The sequence below is a fragment of the Scleropages formosus genome, chromosome 23, assembly GCF_900964775.1.
Source record: "Scleropages formosus chromosome 23, fSclFor1.1, whole genome shotgun sequence".
Classification (NCBI taxonomy): Eukaryota; Metazoa; Chordata; class Actinopteri; order Osteoglossiformes; family Osteoglossidae; genus Scleropages; species Scleropages formosus.
This window is the reverse complement of record NC_041828.1, coordinates 13,509,826-13,537,472: the sequence shown is the minus strand read 5'-3', so window position 1 is coordinate 13,537,472 and position 27,647 is coordinate 13,509,826. Positions and strand designations below refer to the sequence as shown.

General features: G+C 47.3%; 1 protein-coding gene across 7 annotated transcripts in view; it reads right to left on the bottom strand.

Moving 5' to 3' along the window:
- The window catches only part of elmo1 (engulfment and cell motility 1 (ced-12 homolog, C. elegans)), a 98,572-nt gene that overhangs the window by 48,717 nt on the left and 22,208 nt on the right, over positions 1 to 27,647 (bottom strand). For 3 of the 7 annotated variants that reach the window (XM_018731886.2, XM_018731885.2, XM_018731887.2), the window contains exons 2-16: positions 24,144 to 24,273; positions 23,550 to 23,590; positions 23,221 to 23,293; positions 22,425 to 22,475; positions 20,763 to 20,932; positions 17,988 to 18,023; positions 15,101 to 15,200; positions 14,320 to 14,471; positions 14,003 to 14,081; positions 13,013 to 13,051; positions 12,858 to 12,908; positions 11,943 to 12,065; positions 11,609 to 11,737; positions 5,918 to 6,022; positions 5,197 to 5,305 (exon numbers count right to left, since the gene is read on the bottom strand). In XM_018731886.2, the coding sequence (XP_018587402.1) occupies positions 5,197 to 5,305; positions 5,918 to 6,022; positions 11,609 to 11,737; positions 11,943 to 12,065; positions 12,858 to 12,908; positions 13,013 to 13,051; positions 14,003 to 14,081; positions 14,320 to 14,471; positions 15,101 to 15,200; positions 17,988 to 18,023; positions 20,763 to 20,932; positions 22,425 to 22,475; positions 23,221 to 23,293; positions 23,550 to 23,590; positions 24,144 to 24,221 (1,336 nt within the window). In that variant the 5' untranslated portion in view covers positions 24,222 to 24,273. The remainder of the gene's footprint in view (positions 1 to 5,196; positions 5,306 to 5,917; positions 6,023 to 11,608; positions 11,738 to 11,942; positions 12,066 to 12,857; positions 12,909 to 13,012; positions 13,052 to 14,002; positions 14,082 to 14,319; positions 14,472 to 15,100; positions 15,201 to 17,987; positions 18,024 to 20,762; positions 20,933 to 22,424; positions 22,476 to 23,220; positions 23,294 to 23,549; positions 23,591 to 24,143; positions 24,274 to 27,647) is intronic. The other 4 variants (XM_029248092.1, XM_018731888.2, XM_018731889.2 and 1 more) reach the window with 3 other exon arrangements.

The following is a 27,647-nucleotide window of genomic DNA, read 5'->3' as shown; positions in this document are numbered from 1 at the left end:
TCCCTAAACTATTCTGGAGGCCATTTTGCCGTTATAAAGCACTCTTAACTTTTTCATCTCATTTCGCTTCCATTTCTATAATAGCGGATTTGTAAATAAAGAACTAATTTTCCATCTCACTATCCATTCGTCCACATGGCTGCTCCGGTGAATAGATTTGGACAATATTCCACTAAAACTTGTTAATGCTTCCTGAAAAAGTTGTACTTTTTACTGCCTTGTGTTCAATAGGGTGTGTAGCCTGTGTGCACCGAAAAGACCAGCTGGAAAACAGTGCAGCACCACTGCTTTTCTGTGGTTTGAGTGTGAAGTCTGCTTTGGTGGCTGTCGATGACAAATGGCACAACACCGGTGGCGCAACTACCCGCTCCCTGCTCTCCAACGGCCTGTGTGTGGTTTGCGGTCATGCAGTCCAAGCAACGCAATGGTGCATCTAGGCGACAGGCATCTGCGTATTTATCACATAAGTTACATGAGCCTCTCTCTCTCACACACACACCCCCCCCCCCCCCCCCCAACAGCAGTACGCGTGCAACATTTGACGCACAAAATACAAGGATGGTGTGAAAAGTGAGCCTAGTTGTTCTGCATGTGCCCCACATGGTGCTGGAGTGGAGCTCAAAGACTTGTGACCATATACCAGTAGTAGGAGCCATTTCTCTTTGCTCCTTGAGTTGTTACACCCAATCGATTGACCTCTTTTCTGCAACGGCAGCTACAAGGGACGCTCCTGCATCTGCGAGACTGAATTTTGCTGGAAATGTGATCAGGAGACTTTTGAAATGCTGAATCAAGCACATGCAACAAAGACACTGAGCATGAAGAAGAAGAAGAAGAAGAAGAAGAAGAAGTGGGGGGGGATCACAGCCACCGCCTTTGACTTCATGATGTCAAAAAATTCACCACGGCACGTCTTTCAGAAGTTTTTGGAGAAATTAACAAAATCGAAGAAACTTCAGATGTGGAACGACAGGTATAATCGGAAAACTTTTCAATCAATGCCTGCACATAGGACGCACGGTGGAACAGTTTGGCGTCGTGACGTACAGTGAGCGCTGCTATAAAAAGACCTCATATTTGCCATCTTGGCAACTGCCTTAAGAGAGGTAGACAGCTGGGAGTGCAAAACACCTCCTCCAGTTTCAAACAAATTTGCTGTGACGAGGGCAAAAATACTAACGTTTTCAAGGACAGCAGTTATTGACAACAGCAAAAGTGACAAATTCTTCTCGATTCCAGTGTGCACTCACAAAGCCCCAAATCTCTGCTAGGTTTCTGTGTGGGAGCCAAAGTGACAGCATGCTTCAGTGTGCTCTTGTTCCACCATGGATCGTAACATCCTCCCATTGTGTACGACTAGGCAAACTGACTACAGAAAAGAACGATTACGGTTATGCTGGGGTAATTATGCTTTCCACAGAGCTGAACAGAGAGCATAGCGACTGCTGTTATGTGCAGGGTGCCCGCGGCTGAGGTCAAGACCCAAGCAGCACGTGGGTCATTACTGCCCTCCGTGGCACAGCCACGGCTGGAAAAGCTGGGCCGGTCGAGGTCAGAGCCCAAAGGGTTGCAGGCAGCCCGAGAGCCAAGGCTTAAGTACAAGCGCCCAGATACCCCGAGGGAATTATGCTCCCACCACCATGATTAGACTGTAGCTAACGCTTCTAAGCTGCTCATATGAACTCCTCATTCAGCATGGCAGGGGAGTGAAGATCAGAGGATAGGTTCACTGTCACGCTTGGAGTCTGAGGCGGACTTTTGTTACGTCGCTATGGAGAAAAGCATATGCCGTATGTGTAAATGTAAATATGCAGGTGGAGGGAGCTGAATCTGCTGCAGTAGCTATACAATGCTGTCATCACCGGGGCAGTGGGTGATGTAGTGGTTAGAATTGCCACCTTCAACTGAAAGGACCAAGGTTCAAATCCCAGCTCCTGAGGTTATACCTTTGATTAAAATACTTACCCTGAACTGATACAATAAAAAGTGCTCACCTGTATATATAGGTAAATAATTGTAATTTTAGCACAGTTAGCTAAAAAAAAAAAAAAATGAATGTAAAAATCAAGAGCCTTATGCATCTCACTCTACAGCACACTGCACCATACAACAGTCAACAATTGTGTATCCCTACAAAGGTTCCCATGGCTCGCCTTGTTCACATTTCAGAAGTGACTGGTAACATATGCAGATTGTGTTCAATATGGGTGAGAGAAGAAAAAAAAAAAAAAACAAAAAAAAAAAAAAAAAAAACTAGACTTTAGCACACTGAGAGCTCAGCTGCTACACACCACAACAATATGTAGATTAAAAGGATTAGCAATGGAATAATCTTTTGTGTAGTCAGTTTAACAAGTAAGATTTTTTTTTTTTTTTTTTTTGGTATTTACATATGCAAATAAAGGCCTTACAATGCAAAGTAAACTGTCATCGGTTCAATTCCAGTGCTTTTAGATCCAAAGAAATTTGCTGTAAATTTAAAAAAAAAAAAAAAAAAAAAAAAAAAAAAAAGAAAAACTTGTGTGTGCATGGTCAAGAGAGACATGAGACACACTCGGGCCAGTCAGTCCGCTCTTTCATCTGCTCTCCATTCTGCCGGATTGCGCAGCCTCCAGTACCTCTCCATGCCTCATAAAACCCATCAGCCCATATGATGGGCCCAGGATGCTTCTCAATTACTCTCCAACACGCTCTGACTGGGGTTGGCTGTTAAACACAGCTCAGGCCAGGCGGTAATTATCGAGGCACACACTTTGTGGTTCGACCGCGGTGTGGAATTTGTACAGCACCACCAGCTACATACTACTGCTTTTCACATGCTGTCTGCATGATTAGCAGCCTGCACATCCGCTCTACAGGCGCGGCATTAGTTCATCAGGATTTCATTTAAGATGAGTCATTAAGAAAGTACAACTTCCAGAAGTTAGTCTTCAAAAATCTTCAGGCTATGTGTTTAAAACAGGAATCGTTTAACTATAAAGGAAAATGTAACTGCAAGCATTTGAACATGCACATTTCGTTCTTTCACAGAACATTTAAGAATTACAGATATGTGTCCGTACGATATAAAAGCTAATTTCCTCCGTTCACTAGGCATATCGACGGTGACGGCGGCCGTTCTGTACCTCAGTAACTGAAATCACAGCCCCTGCCTCCTGGGTTTCACAGCGAAAACCCAAATGATCGGTGCCTGTTCCATCTCTTTACCATCCGCACAAGAAAATGTATCTCTCCAAGCTGTCTGCCTCTGTGATTTATGATTAATACTCATGTCAAAACTTCACCTTCTTTCAGTTTTTATGGTGGAGCTTCAAGGTTAATCACTGGGAAAGGGAGACGGCGTATCACTGAATGCAGTTACGAAGGTAGGTTATTTAAGGTGCAGACTTCCAAAGGGATGTTTAAGGAGGCCCACACAGCCCAAATTTGCACATGTTGCCGTGGGTCGGGGGATGTCATATAGCTGGGCTTTGCCTCCACCCTCCAAGTGAGGCCTGTGCGTGGACTGAGTGAGAAGGTAACGGGTGGTGGGTACCATGCCCAAAGGGTGAGACATAACTTGGTAAGAATGATGAAATGGGGAAGAAGAAGAGTGTAAATGGCGGGGGGGGGACTATGGTCGTGCTCTGAACTAAGCCGCAAAAAGTCAGGAATCAGAAAAACTCAAACAACCCGAGGATGGTAATCACTGGATTATCGGGGTGGTTCATTCTGTTTGCTCAGTGAAATCTCCAATTCCCATCTGCAGCGAACACACAGCAGAAGACTCCGTCACACACAATTAGAATGGAGAAAAAACACTTGCATTAGACTCGCCTCATTATTTATTGATTGACTCCAGCACAATTATAAAGTATAATAGCCCGCTTTTTCAGAACAGCGGGAATCGCTCACTTCACTCCCGTTTCAGCGAGGAGGCAATGCTCTGAAGATTGTGCCCCGATTTATCAAAAACATTGACGCCGCGGCCAAAAAACAAACGCATCCACTGCGGTGCATCATTTTAATCTTCATAAGCATTGTGGTTTGGACCTGTCGGAGAGGAACATGTCCATCCCGCGTTGTACCTCATGGGGTTTCAGACAAGCATATCAGTGGACACACCGCAGTCACAACAAGAGTCATTCAAAAGATGGAATGCAACACGAAACACTCCGATGGACTCGTTTTTCTTCTACCGTCTGAGACAGACACTCCCACCGTACCTCGATTAACACCTGCAACGGAGGCATTCGAAACGGGGCTCTCCATCTCAGCCGCAAGACTGAGAATCATTCCAGATCGACAGAGACGCAGCTGTGAGCATCCGCAGGCCAGCATCCCCTCCGGGATACCCAGTTCTGTGGAAAATGCAGCTGTGGTCCCAGTGATGATACTGGATGCGGACGCTCCGAGAGGCACGTGGCCACTCTGTGGGATAAACTGGCCTTAGCTGACCTCTGGCCCCAGTGTGCTGGAATGAGTTCCCTCTGCTCCTCAGAACTGCTGAACCTCTCCCAGCATTTAAGAAAAGTCTTAAAATGCATCTCTTTCAGACCTACAGTTCATACTCATGTGAGCAGGCTAATAGAGGGAGGACTGTCCCGGACATGATATTCGGTCACTGCAGTCTATCATATACACGTGATTTTTTGAAATCATTGAAAGGACAGAAATCCTGTTATACCACAGTTTTTCTTTATAAAAATATTTAAAAATGACCAATTTTTACACATTTCAACAAAATTTAATAATGTTGTATGCTTGCAAATCTCATAAAATGTTGAACTTCTTTTTATTTTTGCTCGATATCCTGCCACTAAGGAGAAGAATTATCGCTGATCTTAATGAGAGGAAGGAGGCGGGTGCAAAGAATATGATTATTACTTCAAATAGTTCATTCATATAAATATAAACATTTTGGAGTGTTTGGAAATCACTTTAAATACTTAAATTATTGTTTTTATAAATCTGGGTTTCATTTAGCATCCACTGAATTCGGTAATGAACCACTTCTTTCCTTTTTGGTATCCATCATACTAACAACCGTGTCTGTGTTTCAAGTTCTTCATCTGTTTTAAGTGTACTTTTCCTATACACCGCTTTGTATGTTGCATTGGAGAGCAGTGTATGCCAAATGAATTAATTTAAATGTATGAGCACTTATTACACTCGAACCCAACGTGACCTCGCCAGCTATAAACATAGGAAACTTACGCAGCTCTCCAACTTTGAGGATTTCACAGAGCATCTTGGTCAGCTCGATGCTGCTGCGGCCGAAGGGGCACTCGTGCTTGTCCTCGCGGCTGCTGTTCTCCAAGACGATCTGAGTGCAGACAGAGAGAGCGGCCCCATCAGCTGTTGACTGTGTGACAAGGGGGTGTGGTGGCGCAGCGGGTTTGGTTGGGTCCTGCTGTCATGCAGGTCTGGGGTTTGAGTCCCGCTTGAGGTGCCTTCTGACGGACTGGTGTCTTGTCCTGGGTGTGTCCCCGCGCCCTGCGTCGCCGGGTTATGCTCCGGTTCGCTGTGACCCCGCTTGGGACAAGCGGTTTCAGACAGTGTGTGTGTATATATGTGTGTGAGACGATGTGACAGCTACTTATTGAACTCAAAATTGATACAACAATTATTTTAAGGTTTTATGACATAAAAGTCTGGAATGTCTGGACACACTACCCTTCAGGCAGTTATTACAAAGTGCTGCACCTACATCACCCCTGTGATAGACCTTGACCCCTCACTATGTATCTGGACATAAAAATAACCCCACGGACAGTTCTGGCCTACTCAACATACCCTAATGGTAACCAGATAATCATCTTCAAGGTACATGCTAATTCATCCCAAGGCAGAACATTAACCCAAAAAAAGGTCATGAATAATGACCAGGCGATACCTAAAGGGAATGGGAGAGGAGAAGTGGGCTCCTGCAGCTTACCCGAATGTAGGCATCCTGGTGGTGCTTAGCCAGGTATAGCATGTTGTCCAGCGCCAGCATTCCTGGGGGGATCTGGGTAAAGTCCACAGCTGGATTCACGTGGTTCTGGAAAGAGAGATGGAAGTTAAACACGCACATATTCAGGCAAGCAAGCATGTATGCACACTGCCATTGCTCCAGCATCACGGCCGGCCTTGCATGATCCCACCACCCCCCGAGGGCCTGAAGGAGCTCTTGGCCCGATCTCGAAAGCACTCTTCTCCTCCCCATCTGTCCTCCAGCCGTTCATTTTTAATGCGTTATAAAGCACGGTGGTGTGAGGAGCCAGGAAAGAAGAGTGGATTCGCACAGATCAGCAAAAACACGGTGCTCCCGGTGCGAGTCCCGCGCCATTCCACAAGGAACTACATCCCTTCTGTGGAACCAGGAGCCTGGCCTCCTTCAGCAACAAGAAGGTGATTTTAGTTCACGATGAAGATGTGATAGGTGCTGTACCTCAGGCCCTCGACGAGGCCCTGTAACTGCACGAAGCACAAAACGAACGGCTGGCCTCAACCGTGTCTCACTGTCATTGAAGGGAAGGTGTTTCCCTAAAGGGCCCCCAAAGCAGCTGGCAGTCAATAAAAACGTCTCAGCCGTCAATGCAGGGAGACCTCCCCAAGGAAGAGGGAACAACGAGCACTCAGTTTGGCGATCCAAAGACTTCAGTGAAAGTCATTTTGTTCCCCTTCCTCGGTAGGATTGCACGGAAATGAGAGCTCGCACGGTCGGAGAACATCACCACACTGAGGTCTGAGATCTGACCCGAACAGCCTTTTTGATGAGCTCCGAAGAACGCGCACTAGAAGCTGACCCGCCTCGGGAGATCGAAGGGGGGCGGAGTCGCAAGACGCGGTGAACGATCGCATGGGAATAGTGGTGTGGACACCTCTAGCTAGGCACCCCCGCCTTTAATCGCATCTGCAAGACGAAGACCGGGGACAGCGGCCTACGGCCCATCACCAGGCTAATTCGCATAACCCTGTGTGACAACCAGCGGCCCTGAAAAGCGGAGAGAAGGACTAGAAGAGTTTCATTTGTGCCTCCTCTCTCTTCCCCCCGCTCGTTCTCCCCATTAGGCTCAAAGTGGAAGGAAAAACAAGTATCATGGCTGCTGGAGTTCATTTATCTTTCGCAGAAACTCATCATCATCTTTCTGACAGGTTGTGGTCTCTCATTATCGTGTTGTTGGGATCCATAATCAGGGCAGGCTGAAGGACCTGCTGTGCCGAGGCCTCCCCGCATTGTGTAACGATGGGAACGGATACACAAACACACCACATCTGAGACACCTTACGTGAGCAGATCTGAGAAATTTAGGAGGAGAACTCAGATCAAGTGTACGACAGCAAGGCTCCATTCGGGATCTTCTCTGGCGTAAAGTCGGATTCCCTGACTTTATTCATACTCGCATCACAGCTCAGAGCATTATGGGGGAGCACCTGGGCTCGTGGGTAGTCAGAGCACTCCTGGGTCGGGTCAGGCCAGGCCTCTTCTCCCCACTTTCATTGTTAGACCATTGACTGACCGTCATTCATCATTCAAAATCATCTCTAGATGCTGTGGGTTTGGTCATAGGTTCGAATCTGACTCAGTCTGCGTGGAGTTTGTTCATTCTCCCGGTATTTGCTTGGGCTTCCTCCAGGTGCTCTGGTCTCCTCCCACAATTATTCACTTTTCTCCAAAGCTATACGCAACTAGGACTAAAGTGCACTTCAAAGATGAAGAGCCTCAGACACAGAAATACAATTTTTGAAGTGCAGTCAGTCTGATGTTCACGTTAGTTCATTTAGCAGACACTTTTCACCAAAGCAACTTCCAGTGAACTCTATGTAGCTTTATGAGCCCACACACCTTATTCACCAAGGTGACTTACACTGCTAGATACACCACTTACACGGGGTCACTCATCCATACGTCAGTGGAACACACTCTCTGTGTCACTCACACTCTATGGGTGAACCTGAACAGCATGTCTTTAGAGTGTGGGAGGAAACCAGAGCACCCAAGGAAACCCACGCAGACACCGGGAGAACATGCAAACTCCACACAGACTAAATGGGGATGGAACCCACGCCCTCTCGCACCACCCAGGTGCTGTGAGACAGCAGCACTACTCACTGAGCCACCATGCTGATGTCATCATTTTCCCCAGGGTACTTTACACACCAGTAGCTGCATATAGTATCAATAGGGAATACAAAAATGACCTTGTGAGAAGACGGGACGCATGTTTATGGAGCAGATAGGAAATCGGGAAAGAAGTATATGAAAGGGGTGTGTTCTCAGACTCTTGTTGAATGCCGGGAGGTTTTCCGCAGAGCACCTGTAACCCCCTGAGGGGCTCTACATGCACCACTCTCTATAGATCCCGGTACGTTAGTGACAGCTGCAGGCAGACGGAGCAGAAAGCGTGTGCGTAAGACTTCCCTGTTCCCGTGTTCTATCAAAGGTAGCGTGTTGACAAGACAGCGGGTGTAAGCTACGCTCTCGCTAGCAAACGGCACCCTCCCCCCGAAGCACTGCGAGGAGCGCCGAACACCGGTGGGCCTGCATTTGGCTGTTTGTGCTTCTAATAGCGGCAAATTGCAGGATTCCAGAAAGCACCCGGGAGGATCTGGAAGCCACGGAACAAAATGTTCCTTCCCGACGTTGTCTTTGATGGTGTTGACGTGAGAGACGTTTGTGCCGTGTGCCGCCTTTGTCTCCTCTCTAATTAAACATGCTCAAAAAGTAGCGCTTCGTCTCGCAATCCGCCGGAGAACGTGCCCGAGCGATCGTACGTCTGATCACACGGAGCTAGGCCCTTTGTGCGTGATACAGCAAAGGCATCTGTACAATATTTTGATGGAAAAAAATTTTTTTAAAAATACTGGCAGGCGCTAAAAACACATTCAAAGTCTCAATTTGTCATGAAAGTAACTTCACTGCCACTGGAAAAGTTGCTCCACTTCATGAAAAGTTTTGCTACTGCTACTTGCAACGGATACGAATCGGGCCGTTTACCGGCGAACGCATAAGGTGCGTGCGATGGTGCCGGCGGCGTGGCGAAGAGGGCCAGGGAGGACGCGGCGCACACGGATGGGGACGGGGACATACGGTAGCTCCCCCTTGCCTGGCGCTATAATGAAGCACTGGCGCTGCAAGTAGCACTGCTGACTGACTACCGCACTCTGGGTTCGAATGCGACTCAGTCTGCATGGAGTTTCTATGTCGTCCCAGTGCTTGCGTGGGTTTCCTCCCACACTACAAAGATGTTTGGGAATCCAAACGTGCATCTTAGTATGCATGTGTGCACTCTGTTGCATGGGTAGATACTTCAGTAGTATGTCCCTGAGTCCCCTTGGACGAAGGCATCAGCTCATCACAAATTTATTACTATTATTATTATAATATATAACAGTCATATATTATATCTTTAAAATAATAAGGACTTGGCAAATATGCACCTGTTCAAATATTCTTTACCGAGATGAAGCTTTTATCCAAGCCAAATTCCAGGAGGAGGTTAAAGTAAGTAACTATAATTGCTCATTATTCATTTAGTAGACACATTTTTCTAAAGCAACTTAATGTTTGTCTACTTACTCTCATTTATAGTGCTGGGTAAACTCATTGCACAGAGGCTTTTAATGTGAACGAGCGAATATCCAGAATATTCAAGGGCCTCCAAAGGGAGCAGCACGCCGGCTGTTCCGACGCGCGGCACTTTGGAAAAAACGCTCGGTCATCAGCAGTGGTCCTCAGACACGCTCATGAGCCTGGGCTGCCGTGTTTCTCTTGGCGAAGGCAGCGCGTCTGCACCGCGCCCTTATCAATTCTGTTCGGCGTCCCCCCTGTGGAGCGCATTCGGGGCCCAACTGGAGTTCGACCGCTCGCTGAAAACCAGAAATAGCGCTGAGTTTAAGGGGGGGGGATGATTAAAGAAATCGTATTAGAGGCCGAACACGGAGAACCCTCACGGAGCCGGAGTTGAGCGTCCCCCCCTCGCGTAATCCTTCCGGTGCGGTATACAGGAGCGCCCGGGCTGCACGGTAATCCGGAGTCGTGCCCCTGAGCACCTGCCCTTGCGTTTGGTCACAACGCAAAGCGCGGCACCGCAACTGCAGCACGGTGAAGCTGGAAGAATGCGACCGCTGGCAGGAGGATGGTGCAGTGGTGCTGGGGACACTGGGGGGGCAAAGTAGGGCATGGGCAGGAGGGGCTAACCGGTATCACGGTGGAAACTGAAGCCTGACTGGGATGATGACTTTTTGGCCATTGTCTTTAATTTTGGATCACCCCCATCCCCCCCACTTGAAATAGAGTACAGCCACAATAATAACCCCCCCCCCGTGCCCTTTGAGAAGCCACAGACCCCAGCTTGAACCCGCAGCTCGCTTACAGCGGAGCTGAGTGGAGTGAAGAGATGTCAGAGGTGGAGGAGAACGTCTCTACAGACACATGCTGTGATCAGTGCGTCACTCTTACCTCCTGCCTACCATTATCTTACCACGGCTAGTGCGGTAACTTTGCTTTTGCCAGGGTGTTTCCCCACATCCCATAGACATTTTGCATGAGGACACGGTGTCCTCCAGTTAGGATCCAAACTGTGCCCCTTCTCACATCGCTGGCTGACATCAGTGTGGCCAGGACTGCGGTCTAGCTGAGCCGTACGACCTTGCACGTGTGCCAACCAAAGGTTGGTTCTGTTTCTACTGTATGTAAAAGTTACAATTTCTATGGGAAAATGTCATTAACATGTAAATCCCAGTTTGGGGGAAAACTGTCATGTGCTTTGCTTTATTATATAGTTTAGATTAAGTGACTGGCATCACCTAGTGGCCATAAATGGGAATCTGTTACTACAGTAGTTACCACCGTGGAACCTCTACTTATACCTTTTACTTTTTTTCAGTTCACAGACACTTTTCTCCAAAGCGACTTCCAATGAACTCTATGTAGTGTTATCAGCCCACACACCTTATTCACCAAGGTGACTTACACTGCTAGATACACTACTTACGATGGGTCACTCATCCATACATCAGTGGAACACACCATCTCTGTCACTCACACATGATGGGGGAACCTGAACAGCATGTCTTTGGACGGTGGGAGGAAACCAGAGCACAGGAGGAAACCCAAAGAGACAGAGGAAGAACACGCAAACTGCGCGCAGACTGAACGGGGATCGAACCCGCGTCCTCTCACACCACCTATTCACTGTGTGAGTTGACAGTTGACTGACAGAACAGTTCCTTTTTAATTCTTCAGGTATTTTCTTTTATTTGCGTTGTTGTCTAACTCACTGCATGAGGTATAAATTCGATATTGCGGCATTACAGTGATGTGCTGGCACCACACCCTGGATCACTGTAACACAGCAGTAATTGTACTTTACCTGTATTGAAGTATAAAGAACAGTGGTCACCATGTGGCGTAGTGGTTAGAACCACTGCCTCTGGACTCAAGGAATGTGCTTTCAAACATGAGTGCAGTAAAAATGACCTGTATCTGTATAAATGGGTAAATCACTGTAAGTAAGCTGACAATGTGGCTTGTCAAATGGCTTTTGGGGGGAGGAAAAAAAAAAAGCTACATGAATAAATGTGAATGCAGAATGAAAAGGACAACTCGCAAGACGAACAGAGGAAATCGATTGGGACTTACAATAAATCCCAGCTTCTTGTAGTCCCGCGTGTACATGGACTTGCGCTTCTCGATGCTCCCGCTGTTGTTGGGCTCGCACTCGACGTCGAACGCAATCCTGCGAAGTTCAAATATGATGTCCCTCTGGGCCTGCGGAAAAGGGCGCCAGAACACGGGGGGTCAAGCCCGGAAAAGGCGAAGAACGGCAGAGGTCGCAGCAAAGTGAGACACAGGAAACAGGGTATGGCACATACAGTACATATAGAGTAGGTGGTATGAATACCGCCAGAACACGTCACGTCAAACACGCGGGAGGAAACTGCAGAGTCACACCGCTGGCCCTCATGTCCTGTACCTGGTCCTGCGGATCCATCTTGGTCATCATCCTGTCCTCCAGCAGGTTGAACGTGAGCACCTGAAGCACGTAGAGCTGGTGGGCCATCTCATCGTTGATCGGCCTGGCGCTGCGAATGATGTTCTGTCGGGAGGGGGGGGGGGCAGAGGGGCTGTATCAATTTGCACAACTCCAGTAATGCTCAAAGTGTGACACATGCAGATGTACCATACTGCCGGTTACTTGTGAAATCAATCAGGTATCCTCTATCAAATCATTCTCCTCGCTGGCGTCATCTACATCGCACGACCTTATTTATTCACTGTTTATTCACATTTCATTGATTTCTGTACGCGCTAATGAAGACCTGCAGCCAAAAATCACCTGTGTTTAAATGTCACGTTTAAGTGTCATATCGCCATAAACAGTTACAACTGGGAGTGCTGTCCTAGGTATACTTTAATAACAATACATTACTAATAAATTAGGTTAGTCGATAATGCGAACTATAATATTCCCTCGACAGACCTGTGATTTCAGTATGAATTTCTCCAAAATTGCAGGTTGCAATCATGCTAAGGTTCTCTTTACAGTAGTCCTTCTCCATTCTCATTAATATTATTATAACACCACATTTAATTTTTCATTATTATATATTGCGGGGAACCCGACACTCTTGTTTCACACCTGGAGGGGCTACCGAGGCTCCTGCAGCAGCTCACTGCATATCTCGGACTACGTCCACTACAGTGGACAAGTTCAGTCTCACAGAAAGAACCGGTAGCCTCAGGGGGCCAAAAGGCTCCATCCTCAGGAGAAATGTGCGCATTTTCACTTCCACACTGCCGTCTCTGTCCTCCGACCTCTGTCTCTACCGGGGCAGCGGAGCCGCGTGACCGTCCGCGTGACCGCGTGTTGATTTTCGGAGACACTCACAGTGAGGATGATGGATCGCAGCTGTTTCTGAGCCAAGATGTGCGCCATTTCCTATACAGAGAATAAGGGCCATCAGAAATGAAAGAGCGAATCCTTCATAAACTCGCTCTCACACACACGTGCACAGAAGTTTGTAATGAGCAAAGCACACTTACTGTCAGAGGACAATCAAGGATGTTGACATTCTCATCAAACTAGCAGAACGAATGCAGGAAAGAGAGAGAAAGGGGTGACAGCCTGTGTTAGTAGGACAGCAGTAGCCTAGCTATGAGGAGCCCTCACACACACACACACGCACGCACGCACGCATCTTAGTGACACCACATTCAACCATAATATTAGCCTGATGTTCACATTTAAATATTTGTCTGACACTTTTGTCCATAGTTACAGTAATTTACCCATTTGTACAGCTGGGAAATTTTTACTGGAGTAATTCAGGTTAAGCACTATGATCAAGGGTACTACAGGAAGAGGGGGGATTTGAACCTGGGTCCTTCAAGTTCAAGGGGAGGGCTCTAACCACTATGCCACCTGCTGTCCCTGAGATTTCAGCACGTTCATATGATGTACATGCAGTGGACCATAATGCATTGCTACTGTATGGGTACATTCAGTTCAGCTGTTTAAGTATCATTCACATGCACACACGTGCACATAAAAGACACAGCACCACAGGGAGTCAAACACACCCCCGTTTACCGCAGAACAGCATAATTGCCCCACAATCATTTGGCCTTGGTTTAGACATGGGGGGACCATCCATCATCCACGGAGTCGCGCTCTGCGGACACCTGGGGGGCAGTATGGGTCCTGCGATGATGTCACCGCGAGGCAGGCGGAGGGAGGTCGGAGGAATGGGTGGCTCCACTCGGCCAAGCGGTTCCCAGAACCCGTTTTTTTCGGGAGTGGAAACCGCAAACTTGCAGCATTACAGGGAGTGTGTGTTGGGTGATGTCACCAGGGGCCATACACACGGGCTCAAGCACACGCCTGATGCTCACACACACACACCGCTGCACCTTGCTGAAGTTACACAGGACAGGAGCAGCAAGAAGTGGGAGGGTCTGAGAATAGTGCTGCTTTCTTGCTCTCACACACGCGCACACACACGAAGCAGTAAGGCAGTGGAAGGCACTGTCTACCTGTCTCTTCTCTTCGGGTGCCTTCAGAAAGAGAGCGTTAATCACAGCGATGGTGTACGTCTGAATGTCCTGGTCCGTGCTGCCAGGAGAGGGACAGTAACAGGATGAGAGCAACACACACACACACACACACACACACACACACACACACACACACACACACACACACACACACACACGCCAAGCTTAATCACACATTTACCCGGGAGTCTGTATTAAATATGGAAATATATTCATACAATAATACCAGTAAAGCACAAGAATGTGAGCAGGCAGGAATTACAGAGGCAGTGCTGTGTTAAACCTTACTTGCTTACCCTTGCAGATGTGGTATGAGCTGCCCGATCGTGATCTCTTGCGCCACCTTCTGGTAGAGGTCTTGACTGTTCAGAACCATCGACTCCAGGATGGCTAAGGATCTTTGCAACACAGCAGTGTCCATTGCTGACTTGTTCACGTAGCTGGCAATCTGGATTGTATAAGGAATTATCCGTTATAACTATTAAGTCCACATTTATTTGTTTAGCTTTTCTTCAAGGTAACTTTACCCATTGATACAGCTGGGTAATGAATGCTGGAGCACTGGGGTTAGGTTAGTACCTGGGTCCTCTGAGACCAAAGGCAGCTGCTCTAACCACGATGTCACCTGGTGTCCCTAATTACCAGCCGGAAAAGTGGGAACACATACACGACACCACTTCTTTGCTTTGACAATACACATGTGACACCGGCAGCAGGTTATGTAGTATTTAGAGCTGTTACCATACAGTTGGAGGACCTGGGTTCAAATTCCACCTCCTGCAGTAGTAGCCTTGAACAAGGTACTTAGCCTGAATTGATACAGTGAAAATTACCCTGCTGTATAAATTTATTTAACCTTAAATTACTTTTGAGAAATGTCATCTACGTTATTAATCAACAGTAAATGAAAATTAATCTTTTATATGCCACTGTAGTTCTTTTCTCAAAAGTATTTAATATTAATCTAAGACACTTCCTTTCCACAGACAGTGAATAAGAGGTGTAAATTTGTCTCCTGTAAAAATGGCCCTCCAAGAGCATCAAACCCCCATCCACCATACACGCACGCACGCACACCTTTTTGATGAAAGCCACGGAGAAGGTGTCCCAGGAGACAATTCCATGGTCCATGAGCTCCACGAAGGCTGTCAGTGTAAAGGACAGCAGGTCCCCGAAGCTGGAAGAGGGCGACACACAACAGCGGACAGCGTCACCCCTGTTAACACGCGCAGCGGCCAAAGCCAGGCACCCGGGGGATGGGGCGGCGCAGCGGTCAGCGGGTCAGAGCGGCAGCCGTGCGCCGCAGCACCACAGAGGGGGCACTGGAGGGGTGGGGGGAGCCAGCATGGGGGAGACAGCGCAGAGACCAAGCTGGACAGCAGTCCCATGCATGGTTATCTTTTCATTAGTAAACTGGCAACCGGCCACCAAGTCACATGACTCCAAGCCAGGTTAGTCCTCAGGAGAAACCCAGAGGTGTTTGGGCACTAAGTCCAGCTTGCAAACTCATTCCCAAGTACAGCCCTGTAAGGGTTAGCGGCCTCATGATTATGCAAGACATTTGAAATAAGAGGATATATAACATTCATTTTGAAACTTCACTAAACATCCCTGTTCATACACTACACTCCTCTCCATTTAGAGCAATTACAAATAAAATCAAAACTCTATGGCATCAAATTAATATTTTTCATATATCAGTATCAATGAGTAAAAAGCAAAATCTATGTCCTCTGGGTAGTAAGTGAAATGTAGGAATTGGTACAACATAAATAATGTCTTGTAATTCTGAATTAAAACTATAAAAAGTAAATCCTTGCCCTTACAAATAATATTTTAATAGTTACAATAACTTAAATGACAAATAAATGAATAACCTTGAAAATATCACTTTTGTTCATTTAACTGAGGCTTCTCACCAAAGCTACTTAGTTATTGACCCATTTATACAGCTGGACAATTTTACCAGAGCAATTTAGGGTAAGCACCTTGCTCAAGGGTACTACAGCTGGAGATTAGGACTAGAACCTATAACCTTTGGGTCCAAAGGCAGGAGCTCTAACCACTGCACTACCAGCTGTGCCAAATGAACCACAAGAGAAACGCAGGCTGTGTTGTGTAAAACACCCGTTATTAACGTTGCTCATTATTTACATTGTGGGATCTGTGGTTTCGTGACACTTTAATGTTCTTCGAAAATGGGACGTGAACGCGAGGAGGCGGCAGAAGGGCGATGCCGACATCCTACAACAGAATCCCTTTGGAGGCGACTGACTGTGGCTTCCCAGCATCTGTTGGGCTTTTCATAAATTCAACACACACGTTACGCTGAATATTCACACTGTGAAATGTCCCTTTTTTCTACACGTTGGCGAACAGTGAAAAAGGCTCCAGACCCTTCACAGCAGATCTTTAATTACTGCTCATCAATGCCAACTGTAAAAGGGGAAAAAAGACATAAGTACACTGGTTTATGTCACCTGATTATTATTTAATATGATCTGACTTATTATGCTCCTTTTATATCCTACAGCACATTAACATAACGAATGAAGAGGATATGAATCAATTCATAAGCAGGACAGAGCTTAACATAGGGGTCCATTCCTGGTCCTGGGGATCACGCTTCTTTAAACATGCTGCTAACCATCCACACTTCACACTATTGTTATTTTTTTTACCCCCTTTCATCCAAATTTTGCCCATAAATCCAGACGCATGTCATTTATTTATGTAAATATCCATCATTTTGCCTGAATTTATACAACACATTTCAAAGAGGCACCATTAGTCCTCTTTAATAAACGATTACTTCAGTGGCCAGTACCCAAACTCCTTGTTTAATCTGATTATCACACAGCTTCAACAGTTTTTTTCTCCAAGTAGCTCACGTTCTTTCTCTAATCACTTAGCTGTTTGAACGAGCGCTGTAGGGTCAGCGTGCAGACACGCGTGTGAAAGCAGAACCAGGAAAGGACACCCCTGGGGTTAAACAGTGGAAATCATTTCATGGCAGATAACCAGTACATGGATTAAAAGCATTTTGCAAAAAAGAGAGAGAGACGCTGATAAAAATGTAATAAGTTAATTACAGGAAAAAAAAACAAAAAAACAAAAAAAACACATAAGCAAATCACAGATTGATGAGGCATTTCAGTGGAGACATCTGTAAAATTCCACATGTAAAGTTCCAGCTCCTTTCCACTCTTAGAGAAAAATAAGCACAAATTGCATCCTTAAAAATTGCAAAATGTCAATTTGAATCCACATCAAATTTTGTACTTGTTCTATTTATAATATTTTAACACAGTGATGAGGGAGTCATGGGCAGTTATGGGCTCACCGACTCAGTCTAATATAATTACTTTTTCCTAACCTGAGTCTAAGGGATACAGCAACCCTGCAATGGTGTGCAGTGAATATATTGGTAAAAACGAGACAAACATGTAGCCACGTCGTGGAAATGCTGGTTTGCTACAATATGGTAAAATATTACACACCTGGAGTGACTTTAAAGTAATAATAAATAAGGGAGAGAATAAAACAAGACTAAAACAAGACACTATATCCCTTTGCCCTGTTATTTAGCTGTTATTTAGCTACTTGCTATAGGTGTTAGTAAGGGGGGGGTTTATAAACTCGTACTACAGCAGCCCATCTGTACCTGTGCTCAACCCTCCACCGTGAGAAGAACCCTCCACCTGCTCGTACCCCCAGTAACACCACCACCACCACACATGGGGGAAAAGGCCAGCTCTTTAGCTCAGGCTCAGTTGCACTGAGGGTTTTGCCCACATCCACATGCAAAACGGACAGGTTTGCTCATCTGTTATGTGGAAAAACAGAGATCGCAGCGGCTGCCGTGCGGCCCGGTCTTCGGCGCCAGGGCCCAAGCCAATCATGCAAACTGGGTGAGTAGATTAAGAGGTGTAATAGGCAGTGGGGTATCCGGGGCAGGGCTTACCAGGGCTTCATAATCTTCTGAAGTTTCTGATACCGTCTGCAAAGATTTAAAAACTTTAACGTCAGGGAGTCAGCAGAGCAACATGGGCGCATATGACAGAACGTTACGGAAGATGGGTGCAAACAAAGCCGAGAGCGGAGCTGTGTCTGAGAACAAGGGGCGGCGGAGCACATTCGGCGGGGATAAAGCGTGCCGTTCGCGGCGTCATTGCTGGCGGCGGAACGGCGGAGCTTCTCGGGAAACGGCCGCAGAAAGGAGCCGCGGTGCAAACGTTCGCCGGCATCGAGGTGACGACGATGCAAGATACGGCAGCGATGCATCGTAAGCATCAGCCGACGAGAAGAAATACAGGTGCGAACAGGTGTCGTATAACGCAAGCGACAAACAAATACGGTGTCGTTCGGCCTGCGTTCCACTACGCGTTTGTTTCACGCCGATCCGTGTCGCACGGAGGCCCGCGGGACGCCGTCGTCCCGCAGCCTTTCGGAAAGAAACCCGAGCGGGACGTGATTTCCTGCAACCGTCTCATTTTCAAGCGTTCTGTCAGCAAGGCACACATCAGCGGAAACATCTGCCGCGTAAACATAATTTACAGCCAAAGGAAAACAAGCAATGAAAATAACTTGGAGGAGATCCCCCGTGTGCAGCGTTCCTGCTCGTACTCTGTTCCGTCAGCTCTCGATAATTTAGGGCCGATCAGACGGCTGCAAGTGACGGCCGAACAAGTGTAACGCTGCATTATTAACAAGGCCTCATTCACTTTACTGAGACATTACTCAAACACGCACACGTACGCTTCCTCGGGTTTTCATCCAAATTGCCGCAGGGCTAAACGTCACCCTGGGTTGTTATTATTTAGGTGGCGGTGTTCTCTAAAGTGAATTGCAGTGTTTGGTTTGTACACTAAACTTTGTTTACAGCGAATTACCTACTTATAGAGCAGGATAACGTTTCCTGGAGCAATTCGGGGAAAGCACCTTGAGCAAAGGATTAGAACCTGGCTCATTTGACTGCACGGTGATACCTCTAGCCACCTCTAGTTTATAAAAAAAAAAAAAAAAAAAAAAAAAAAAAAAAAATTATATACTGTATCATAACGTAGAATTTAAGCAACCGCTTATGCAGCCTTATGTAATACTATAGAATACAGCATATGGAAGCTTGTGACTTCTGTTCACCCATTACTGAATTTCCCCCAGGGTTCAGTTTGAAGTCTGTATCTAACTGCTTAACTGTTGTTTTAATCCAAAAAAAAATTCACAATGTTCGCTTCCTTAACTATATGCCCATTGATATCAGTGGGTAATTTTACTGGGGCAATTGAGGGTAGGGACTACCGCAGTAGGTGAGATTTGAACCTGCAACCTAGAGACCTAAAAGCAGCAGCTCTGCCCACTACACTCAGCTCCTCCATCATTATGGGCCCCCATCCCAAGGGGAGAACTAACTGTATTGGCGTTCACCCACAACTAGGTGGCGCTAAAGCGATGCAGTAAAAATCACTGGTCGCCTCTCGACTCGAGGATTTTACAGTACCTTGTGTTGCACATTAAAAAAGGCCACATCACACTGCGATCCAGGTATGGCACTCGCGCAGAAACTGAGAATTTAAGAGCTGGTTCTCGCTTGGGATCTGAGGGCAACGAGACGGAGCTCACGGCGAGACAAGGCCCTCTACCTGCTCCGCAGCGCAGTCGACCTCAGCGAGGCTGAGGCCGTGCCCTCGGTGTCACGCTCCCGAGGACCTCCTTAACCAGGAAACCATCCGTTTCACTTTAACCGGCATCTCCAACTTACTACCCCTCTCACTCAGAACTGCTGAATCCCTCTCTCTACATTAAAGGCAGCTCTCAAAACTCATCTCTTTCAGGCTCACTTCTCCCCGATCTCGTAAGTGCTCAGTACACGTGTGCTGTGTAGTGTGTTCAATTAACAAAACACCCGATATGCGGCTACTCTCGTAACGTACACTGGTTCACATGGTGGAATACGACAAATTGACTGCACTCGGGAATCACGTGTCCGCAACCAAATCGCTCCTTCTGTTGATGTAATGCACTGTCGGCGTTGTTCTCGGCGATGTACCTCGCTACATTTACATTAATCCATTTAGCTGATGCTTTCCTCCAAAGTGACTTCCAATGCGAGTTGCTTACAATTATTTACCCATTTATACAGCTGGGCTTTTCACTGGAGCAATTTCAGGGTGACTTCCTCAAGGGGTACTTCTACATTTGAACACCTGTAACCTCGGGGTGCGAAAGCAGCAGCTCTAACCCCTACGCTACCAGCCATCCCATGGAGTCGTTAAATTAATAAATGTGAATTTAAATGTCAAGAGCCCTGCTGTTACTCAGGGGAGGTGTGGCAGTTTCCTGCCCACGAGAGCGTACCGCATTTGTGCTAATCACGGTAAAACCAGTACCCTGCTGACAGCACCGACCTGAAAGTGGGAGGTCATCCTGAGACCCAATCCTCCTCGTAGAAACATTCAATTTCAGCTCTTTACTGTATTTTCACAAAAGTCCCATTGCAACTAATTGTAGCGCTTTGTTAATAATCGTGATTCAATTCAAGCAGTCAGATATCCTTATCTGAAAATTATTATTATTATTTATTTATTTTTTTTTTTGAGGGGAATCACTCCGCTTTCTCAGACAGCTCCGAAGGATTGGATAAACCCGATTAAGTGTGTTATTCTGCGCTGTGGTTCAGTGAAGTGCAGCGCTCTCCTGCGGAGCGCGAAGACGACGAAGAGAGCAAAGCGGGACTCACTCTGTGCCGCTCTCCACCATCTGGGTGAGCAGGGAGATGCCGTCCAGGTTGATGAACTCCTGGGCGAAGGTGATGTCTCGCGAGGCGCTGGCCAGGTCCTTCAGCGCCTCCAGCTTGGCGTCCATGCTGGAGGACTGGATGCGCTCGTGCAGCTGCTGGGCCGTCTGCGCCTGTTGCCCCGGGCGACCGCGGCCGGAGGGGAGCCAAGGTTACAGCAGGCCTCACGGAAAGCCCCGGTGCCGACTCCGGGACTCGAACCCGACGCCCTTCTACTGACACTCGAGACTCGGCCGCTGCTTAGCGCGGCGAACATTCGGCCTTTCGTTCTAATGTTTGTCTCTTTCTTCGCCGTTGGCTCCTCGCCTGGGTGGAGCTTTAACTCTGGATACGCTGAACGATCCAAATACACGTGCTCACGCTGCCTCCGTGTATCATTAACGCTCTTTTGTTTTAATTTCTGTCTGTTGCTGCAGTGTTTCTGCATCCAGCCACTGGTAAAACACACTCGGGCCAAAGAGAAACAAAGAGCGGTGCGGGACCACCTCCATTCAACTCTCTTCCAGTGTTTACACAGGGGGTCTGGTGTTCGTTAGCGTTGCTGGTCAATAACACGGTAAGGAATGTTGCCATTTATAAGATGAATCAGACAAGGATAGACATATACGTTAAGAAAAATGTGGAGAAAAAAAGTATTAAGTATTCTTATTATAGCTTATGACTCCGACAGAGGTTTGCCTGTAAATAAATCAAGGAACATCTGTTTTATTATGCTTTTATGGACTGCATGGACAATAAAGTTGTCGTGTTTACGTGATGAATCAGTCAACAACTGGCCCCGAGCCTGAGGTGGTGGAGATGATGCTTTTTTGATTTGCAGTAACTTTACTCTAGGTCCCTGCCCAGGGTATACCCCGCGTCACACTCCTCGCAACCCTGCAGTGGACACACAGTTACGGATAATGGGTGGATGGGTGGGAGTGTAACATTTACTCGGTATTTGTATTTATTATTGGCCGATCTGACAATTTTACACAGCGCAGCTGGATGTTAAGCGGAGGAACATCTGTATGTAATTTTTATTCATTGTGCAGCAGTGATAAGTGACTGCGGCGATACAAACTGATGAATTCATGAAGAGAATTCTGGTCCCAGTGGCATCAGTAATTTATTTAAAGGTCAACAGCTACAAAACTGCGAACTGCATTAGCTGCTTTTGATAACAACTACAGGATACAAGGATTTACTCTCGGACTTGCTGCATTTTTTTATGCAAGCGATTTCACGCACCGTTCTTTGAAACCCATTCAGCAAGCTAACAATGCCTCCCTCCCCAGCGTACGGGATTAAGATCAGGGCCAGGGCAGAACGGCAAAATGTCAAAGCAGCAATATTTTCGATGAACTTCCTATTTTTCGAACTCAGGAGGCAAAACATAATGCAGAGTCAGCCTGTAAGCTTTGTCAAGGAAGGACACATGGAGGTCACTTAACTCAAATAATACAAAAACTGGATAACTGGAACATGTCTTCACATCATTTCTTAACAATAAGGGTCAAAGTCAGAGAGTTACTTTTACTGAAGCCCTGAATAGGGGGACTATTTAAACATAATCAATCAAGATTCAGCCAAAAGGTATGAAACTGGAGCCAGAGAGTCACTTACCGGAGATGTGGTCAGTCTCAGAATGGAACCATTTTTTATGTCATTGCGATTCTGGGGGAGGGGAAAGAGGCAAAAGTGGTGTGTAAATTACTATACTTTCATTTAGTTCGCACTACTCTTCTCCAAAGCAATTCAAACGCCAGAGTATTTTTACTCTATCGAATCAAGGTATGTAATGTAGTATTACAGCACAACGTGGGATTTCAATCAGGATCCTTCGAGTCTAAAGGGAGCAGCTGTAACCACTACAATATCTGCTGCCACAAATCTTTCAACTCTGCCCCTTTAGAGAATACATCCCTTCTCTAATTTTAATGGCAATTAACCGAAGTGTATCTGGGGTTCGAGTCCCGCTTGGGGTGCCTTGCGATGGACTGGCGTCCCGTCCTGGGTGTGTCCACACACCGTGCCTGTTTTGCTACTTGGCATACAAACTACAGGGGGATGCGGTAGCGCAGTGGCACGGTGGGTTTGGCTGGGTCCTGCTCTCTGGCAGGTCTGGAGTTCGAGTCCCGCTTGGGGTACCTTGCGACGGACTGGCGTCCCATCCTGGGCGTGTCCCCTCCCCCTCCAGCCTTATGCCCTGTGTTGCCAGGCTAGGCTCTGGCTCCCCGTGAGCCCGCTTGGGACAAGCGGTTTCCGATGATGTGTGTATGTGTATACATACTACAACCCTATATTATTCAATTGTTATTATGGTAAACATATGAAAAGGTTCCCTAAAGGCCCAGTAACAGAGCTGCATGCAGGTGGGAGAAGAGGAGCTCGTTTAGTCACGGACGAGCAGGGGACGCACCTTTTCCGTGATGTAGAAGTTAGTGGAATCGGCGTTCTGGAGAGCGTAGTTTTCCGGGTTCCCCAGAGACCACCTAAACAAAGAGATTGAGGACACCGGGGAAGTTCATTTCGCTGAACGGGAGCGAGAGAAACGCCGCAGCTTTACTGCCGCTCTCCCCAAACTACAAGACATGCGAGCATTGCAGATAAAAGCAGACAACTGCATAAAGAGACAAAAGGTTGTTAAATTATTTATTACATTATTTGTACTACAACATTTTTCTTTCATTCATACACATTATGCCAGAAAAGGAATCCTACAAGGCTGTTACACAAACAGACACTTACCCTTCACACACCTCCTTTATAATGGCTGAGAGGGGCTTTTTCTGAAGAACAAAACATTAGAGAGGAGTGTTAGTTATTTTGAAGTGTCTATTGAGGCTTAACAGGGACTAGTCCGCCCGGGGAGAACACGGACCGCTGGGTCTTCATCATCATCTGCATCATCAGCAAACACACACTGGGGGAGTGTGCCACTGGGGGGGGGTTGGGCATGCTTGCTGTGTACAGAGGACAGTGTGTCCTGCTACTGTCTCCCACTAACCCAGAGACCCTAGAGGGTTCCGGTGCGAACTTTAGCAGAGTCAGGGATTCTGAGCATGCGGCAGGCTGCCTGAAGGTCAGCGATCCCCCCCTCCACCGTCCGCAAAGCCCAATCTCACAAAGGTCTACGGCGCCTGACCCAACGCCTCCCAGCGAGACCAGATGGGGGTCGACGTGGGGCAGCGAATCTCTCGGAGCTCCCAATTCTTAGGGAGCAGGAAACGCTATCAATTATTCACAAGCGTCTGAGGTAAACATCTTGAAGGTGTCCTGCACACATGGCAGACTGGGAAAAGGCCAGCGGTGGGGAAGGGAACGCGTCCTCCTGCTTCTCACCTGGTCTATCTCCATGAGTCGGGGGAAGGCCCCCGGCCATTCGATGGCCACCTTGACGATGTCGGCGGGCGGCGGCATGCTGCTGGCAGCGCGGTGTCCTCTTTCACTGCTGCCCTGCTCGCATTCAGGCCTGGAGAGAACACACATCAGCACGGGGTCACATCTTCAGCGCGGCATCATGCGTCCAGGGCAGGAGGGAGAAATACTGCATTTTTACCCCTCACTTCACCCTCAGCGCTTCCAGTCATGGCCATCCTGGTATAATCAAACTGAGCGGTACAGCACTTCCTCTATACTGTAGTATTTCACGGCTTAAAATTTACAGTATTTACTCATTTCTTCATGTTTTATCACTGAATGTGTGCTGCTGCAACGCGGTGCAATTTCCCTCTTGGGATAAATACATTTCCTTCCTTCCTGCCTGCCTTCCTTCCATCCATCCATGCAGAAAGCACTTGATTTAAGGGAGTTTAAACAGTCTGTGGCACCTATAACACTCGAAAACATGATTTACATAAGAGTCTGCTATACTCAAGTACTACATGTAAATGTCACGAGCTGCTTTGCTTATTCTGAACCAGATTCAAACAGAATGAAGGACAACTGCACCATCAGTGCATTTGTGGTTCTGGCACAGACACAGGAGGAATGCTTGGGTAGCATTTACTTTTAAAAATAGCCAAAGGGCTAGACCGGTCTCGGTCACTCGCGGAAGTGGAGACTCAAGGGTCCCGGCTACCAGGTCGATGCCCTCAGCATCTGGAGCCCTCAGATCGCGTTAAGCCGAAGGGCCCAGCGCTGCCAGCGGACGGAGCTACGATACGCTGGAGTCCCAGCAGCGGCAGGACGTTGAGGTTTGCTGAAAAACAGCTGGGACTGGAGATAAGTGCATAGAGCAGTTGAGAGAGGAGGAATGAATGAATGAATGAATGAAAGAAAAGCACTTGAGCGGCTGAGAGAAGGAGGAACACGGAATATGAAACTAGTTTTCTCTCAATGAATTGCAGGAGAGGAAGTCAACTGGACAGAAAATGGGAACAACACACGAATAGAAAAGGGCCTCCAGTTTCAGTTTGCATATCTGAGGAATTTAAATATTCCTACGTTTCCTCTTGCTGAAATTCTAGCAAGCGATTTAAAAATGCAAATATAATGACTAATTCTATACACCTCACATATCACCACTACTTTACCAAAAAAAAAAAAAACCTGCCGGTGTGCAGTTCCACAGGACTGCTGCCGTTACTGGGTGGACTTGTACCAAGTTAACTTGGTAAACTGGTTACCTTTAGGGACAACGGGTAGTTCATTGGTTAGAGCCACTGTCTCGCCCTTGAAAGACTAGATCCAGATCCGGTTTAGATCCTGCTCATATTTTAGTGGATGAGATCAAGGCACTAACCCTGAACCTACACAGTAAAAAATACACTGTTTAAGTGGGGAAAATCATTGCAGGTCACTTAGGGTGAGCTGAACAATGGTTAATAAAGTAGATGCTCCTTTGAGAATGTTAAACGATTATACTGTGTATAAAGATTCATCACGAATTTGGGGAACATCACAAGCCCACGCATCATCACCATCATCAGCACCGTAATGCTGCAGCGCTCCCTGGCGACACTTCACGAAATTGTGGAAAATGGTCAGAACCAGGCACTAGGGTCACGGGTACAAAATTCAGCTCAAGGGACAGCAATACTCTTCCTGCGGAGCGGTTTGTTCATATCCCCGTTGGAGCATTTAGGTGTGCAGAAACCCCCCAGTCGTGTACCAATCCCTAATGCAGGGCAGATGCACAGAGGCTTCCGCACGGCACAAAATTAGAAATTTAACAGGCCCTATTAATCCACTATTTACATACGTAGCATTAATCAAAAAATTGAGTCCCGCTGCTGGGAACTAACTCCTTTACCCCCCACAAGGCATGTGGTTAACAACAGGTTTGAGTGGGACCTCAGCAGACAGGGGTTCTCAACTCTTACATTTATACACTTAGCTAATGCTTTTCTCCAAAGTGACACAATCTGAAGATTACAGTTATTACAAGTTTACAATCATTTACCCATTTATACAGGCGGCTAATTTTACTGGAGCAGTTTAGGGAGGTACCTTGCTCAAGGTGGGGATCGAACCTGCGACCCTTGGATCCAAGGGCAGCAGAGCTAACTACTAGGTTAGCGGCCGTCCCCAACTTCTCTGCAGTAGTTGCAGCAGACGTGCAGGTGTACTCAAACTTTTGATACAACTGTGTGTGTCCCCCCCTCCCCGTTCACCACCATCCTGTATGAGCCATAAGTGAGAGGCGGCGCTGGTAGTATTAGCGCGGTAACCGCACCACGCCGCTCCGCACAGGCCCTGCTGGGGGAGTCTCGGCAGACTTGTAAAGATGCCACTGGTGCAGCCGAAGGCTTTGTGAGGCCTGATCACATGACCAAGGCAGCGAGCGTTTCCTGTTTTTCACCATCTGCGTGCACAGCGTGGTTCCCGCTGACACTTTGAACCGCTTTTGCTGTCATCAACACCGCTGTCACCCTTGCTCCTGTATCACTACTATTAACATGCTTCTGGCTTCTTCCAAGGTCACTCGTGACGCCGGGCCATCGGGTCCACTGGTCTTTACCTACAGTATCTGTACGGCGGGGTATTCATACTGCATCAAATCAGAGTAAGTGCCTTCATCAAGGGAATTACAGCAGGAGTGGGATTCGAACCCGGAGCTTTCAGATATCAGTCCCCATTGCTGATCTTCTGCTTTTTGTTTCTTGTCCCCCCCCCGCAATACATCTCTTATTCGGTGGAGTGGGGGGGGCACATTTCTTTGATGGCAGTGTTGCCGTTTTTTGCTCCTTGTCTCTCAGAAACGGCAGAAGGGGGAACTTCAGCGTTGCTCAACAAGTCAGGTGGTACATGCATCAGTGTCAGACCCCGTACTTCTTAAAAACTAGTTACGCATTCCTTTGTCCCCACGAATGCAATTCCTTCCTCCCATTGAGGGAAGGGGGGGGGGGGGGGGGGGGGGGGGGGGAAGAGGAAAAAAAAGACCCCACACAAATTACACATAATTAAACAGGTTTAATGTAAACTACTGAGGATGTGAGCCAAAGTGGTCGTGGGGCCTATTTTACCAACCCTGCCTGGTTTCTGCTCACCGGATACAACACAAAAGCAGAAAACAGAGGTAAAAATAAAACACACAACGTGTCAGAATAGCCTCAACACAGGCTCTTGAGAAGGGGACGACGGCACGCGTGTGCATTTTTAATGACCTTCAAAAGACAGGAGCATCTTAAATTACTTGGGTATACCGCAGTAAAGGGCCCCTTGTGCAACACGCAACGCAGCCAACATTTAAACTGCGTCGTGTTTGCTGTTCAAGGCAACACGCTTGCGACGACCATTTAGCAGTGCTTTTAAGGACCGTTTTCAAATGTGCGTCAAGCGCGCAAAACCAGCTGGATCGCGCCCCACCCACACTGGGCACGACCCATCGGACACGCCTGCCGT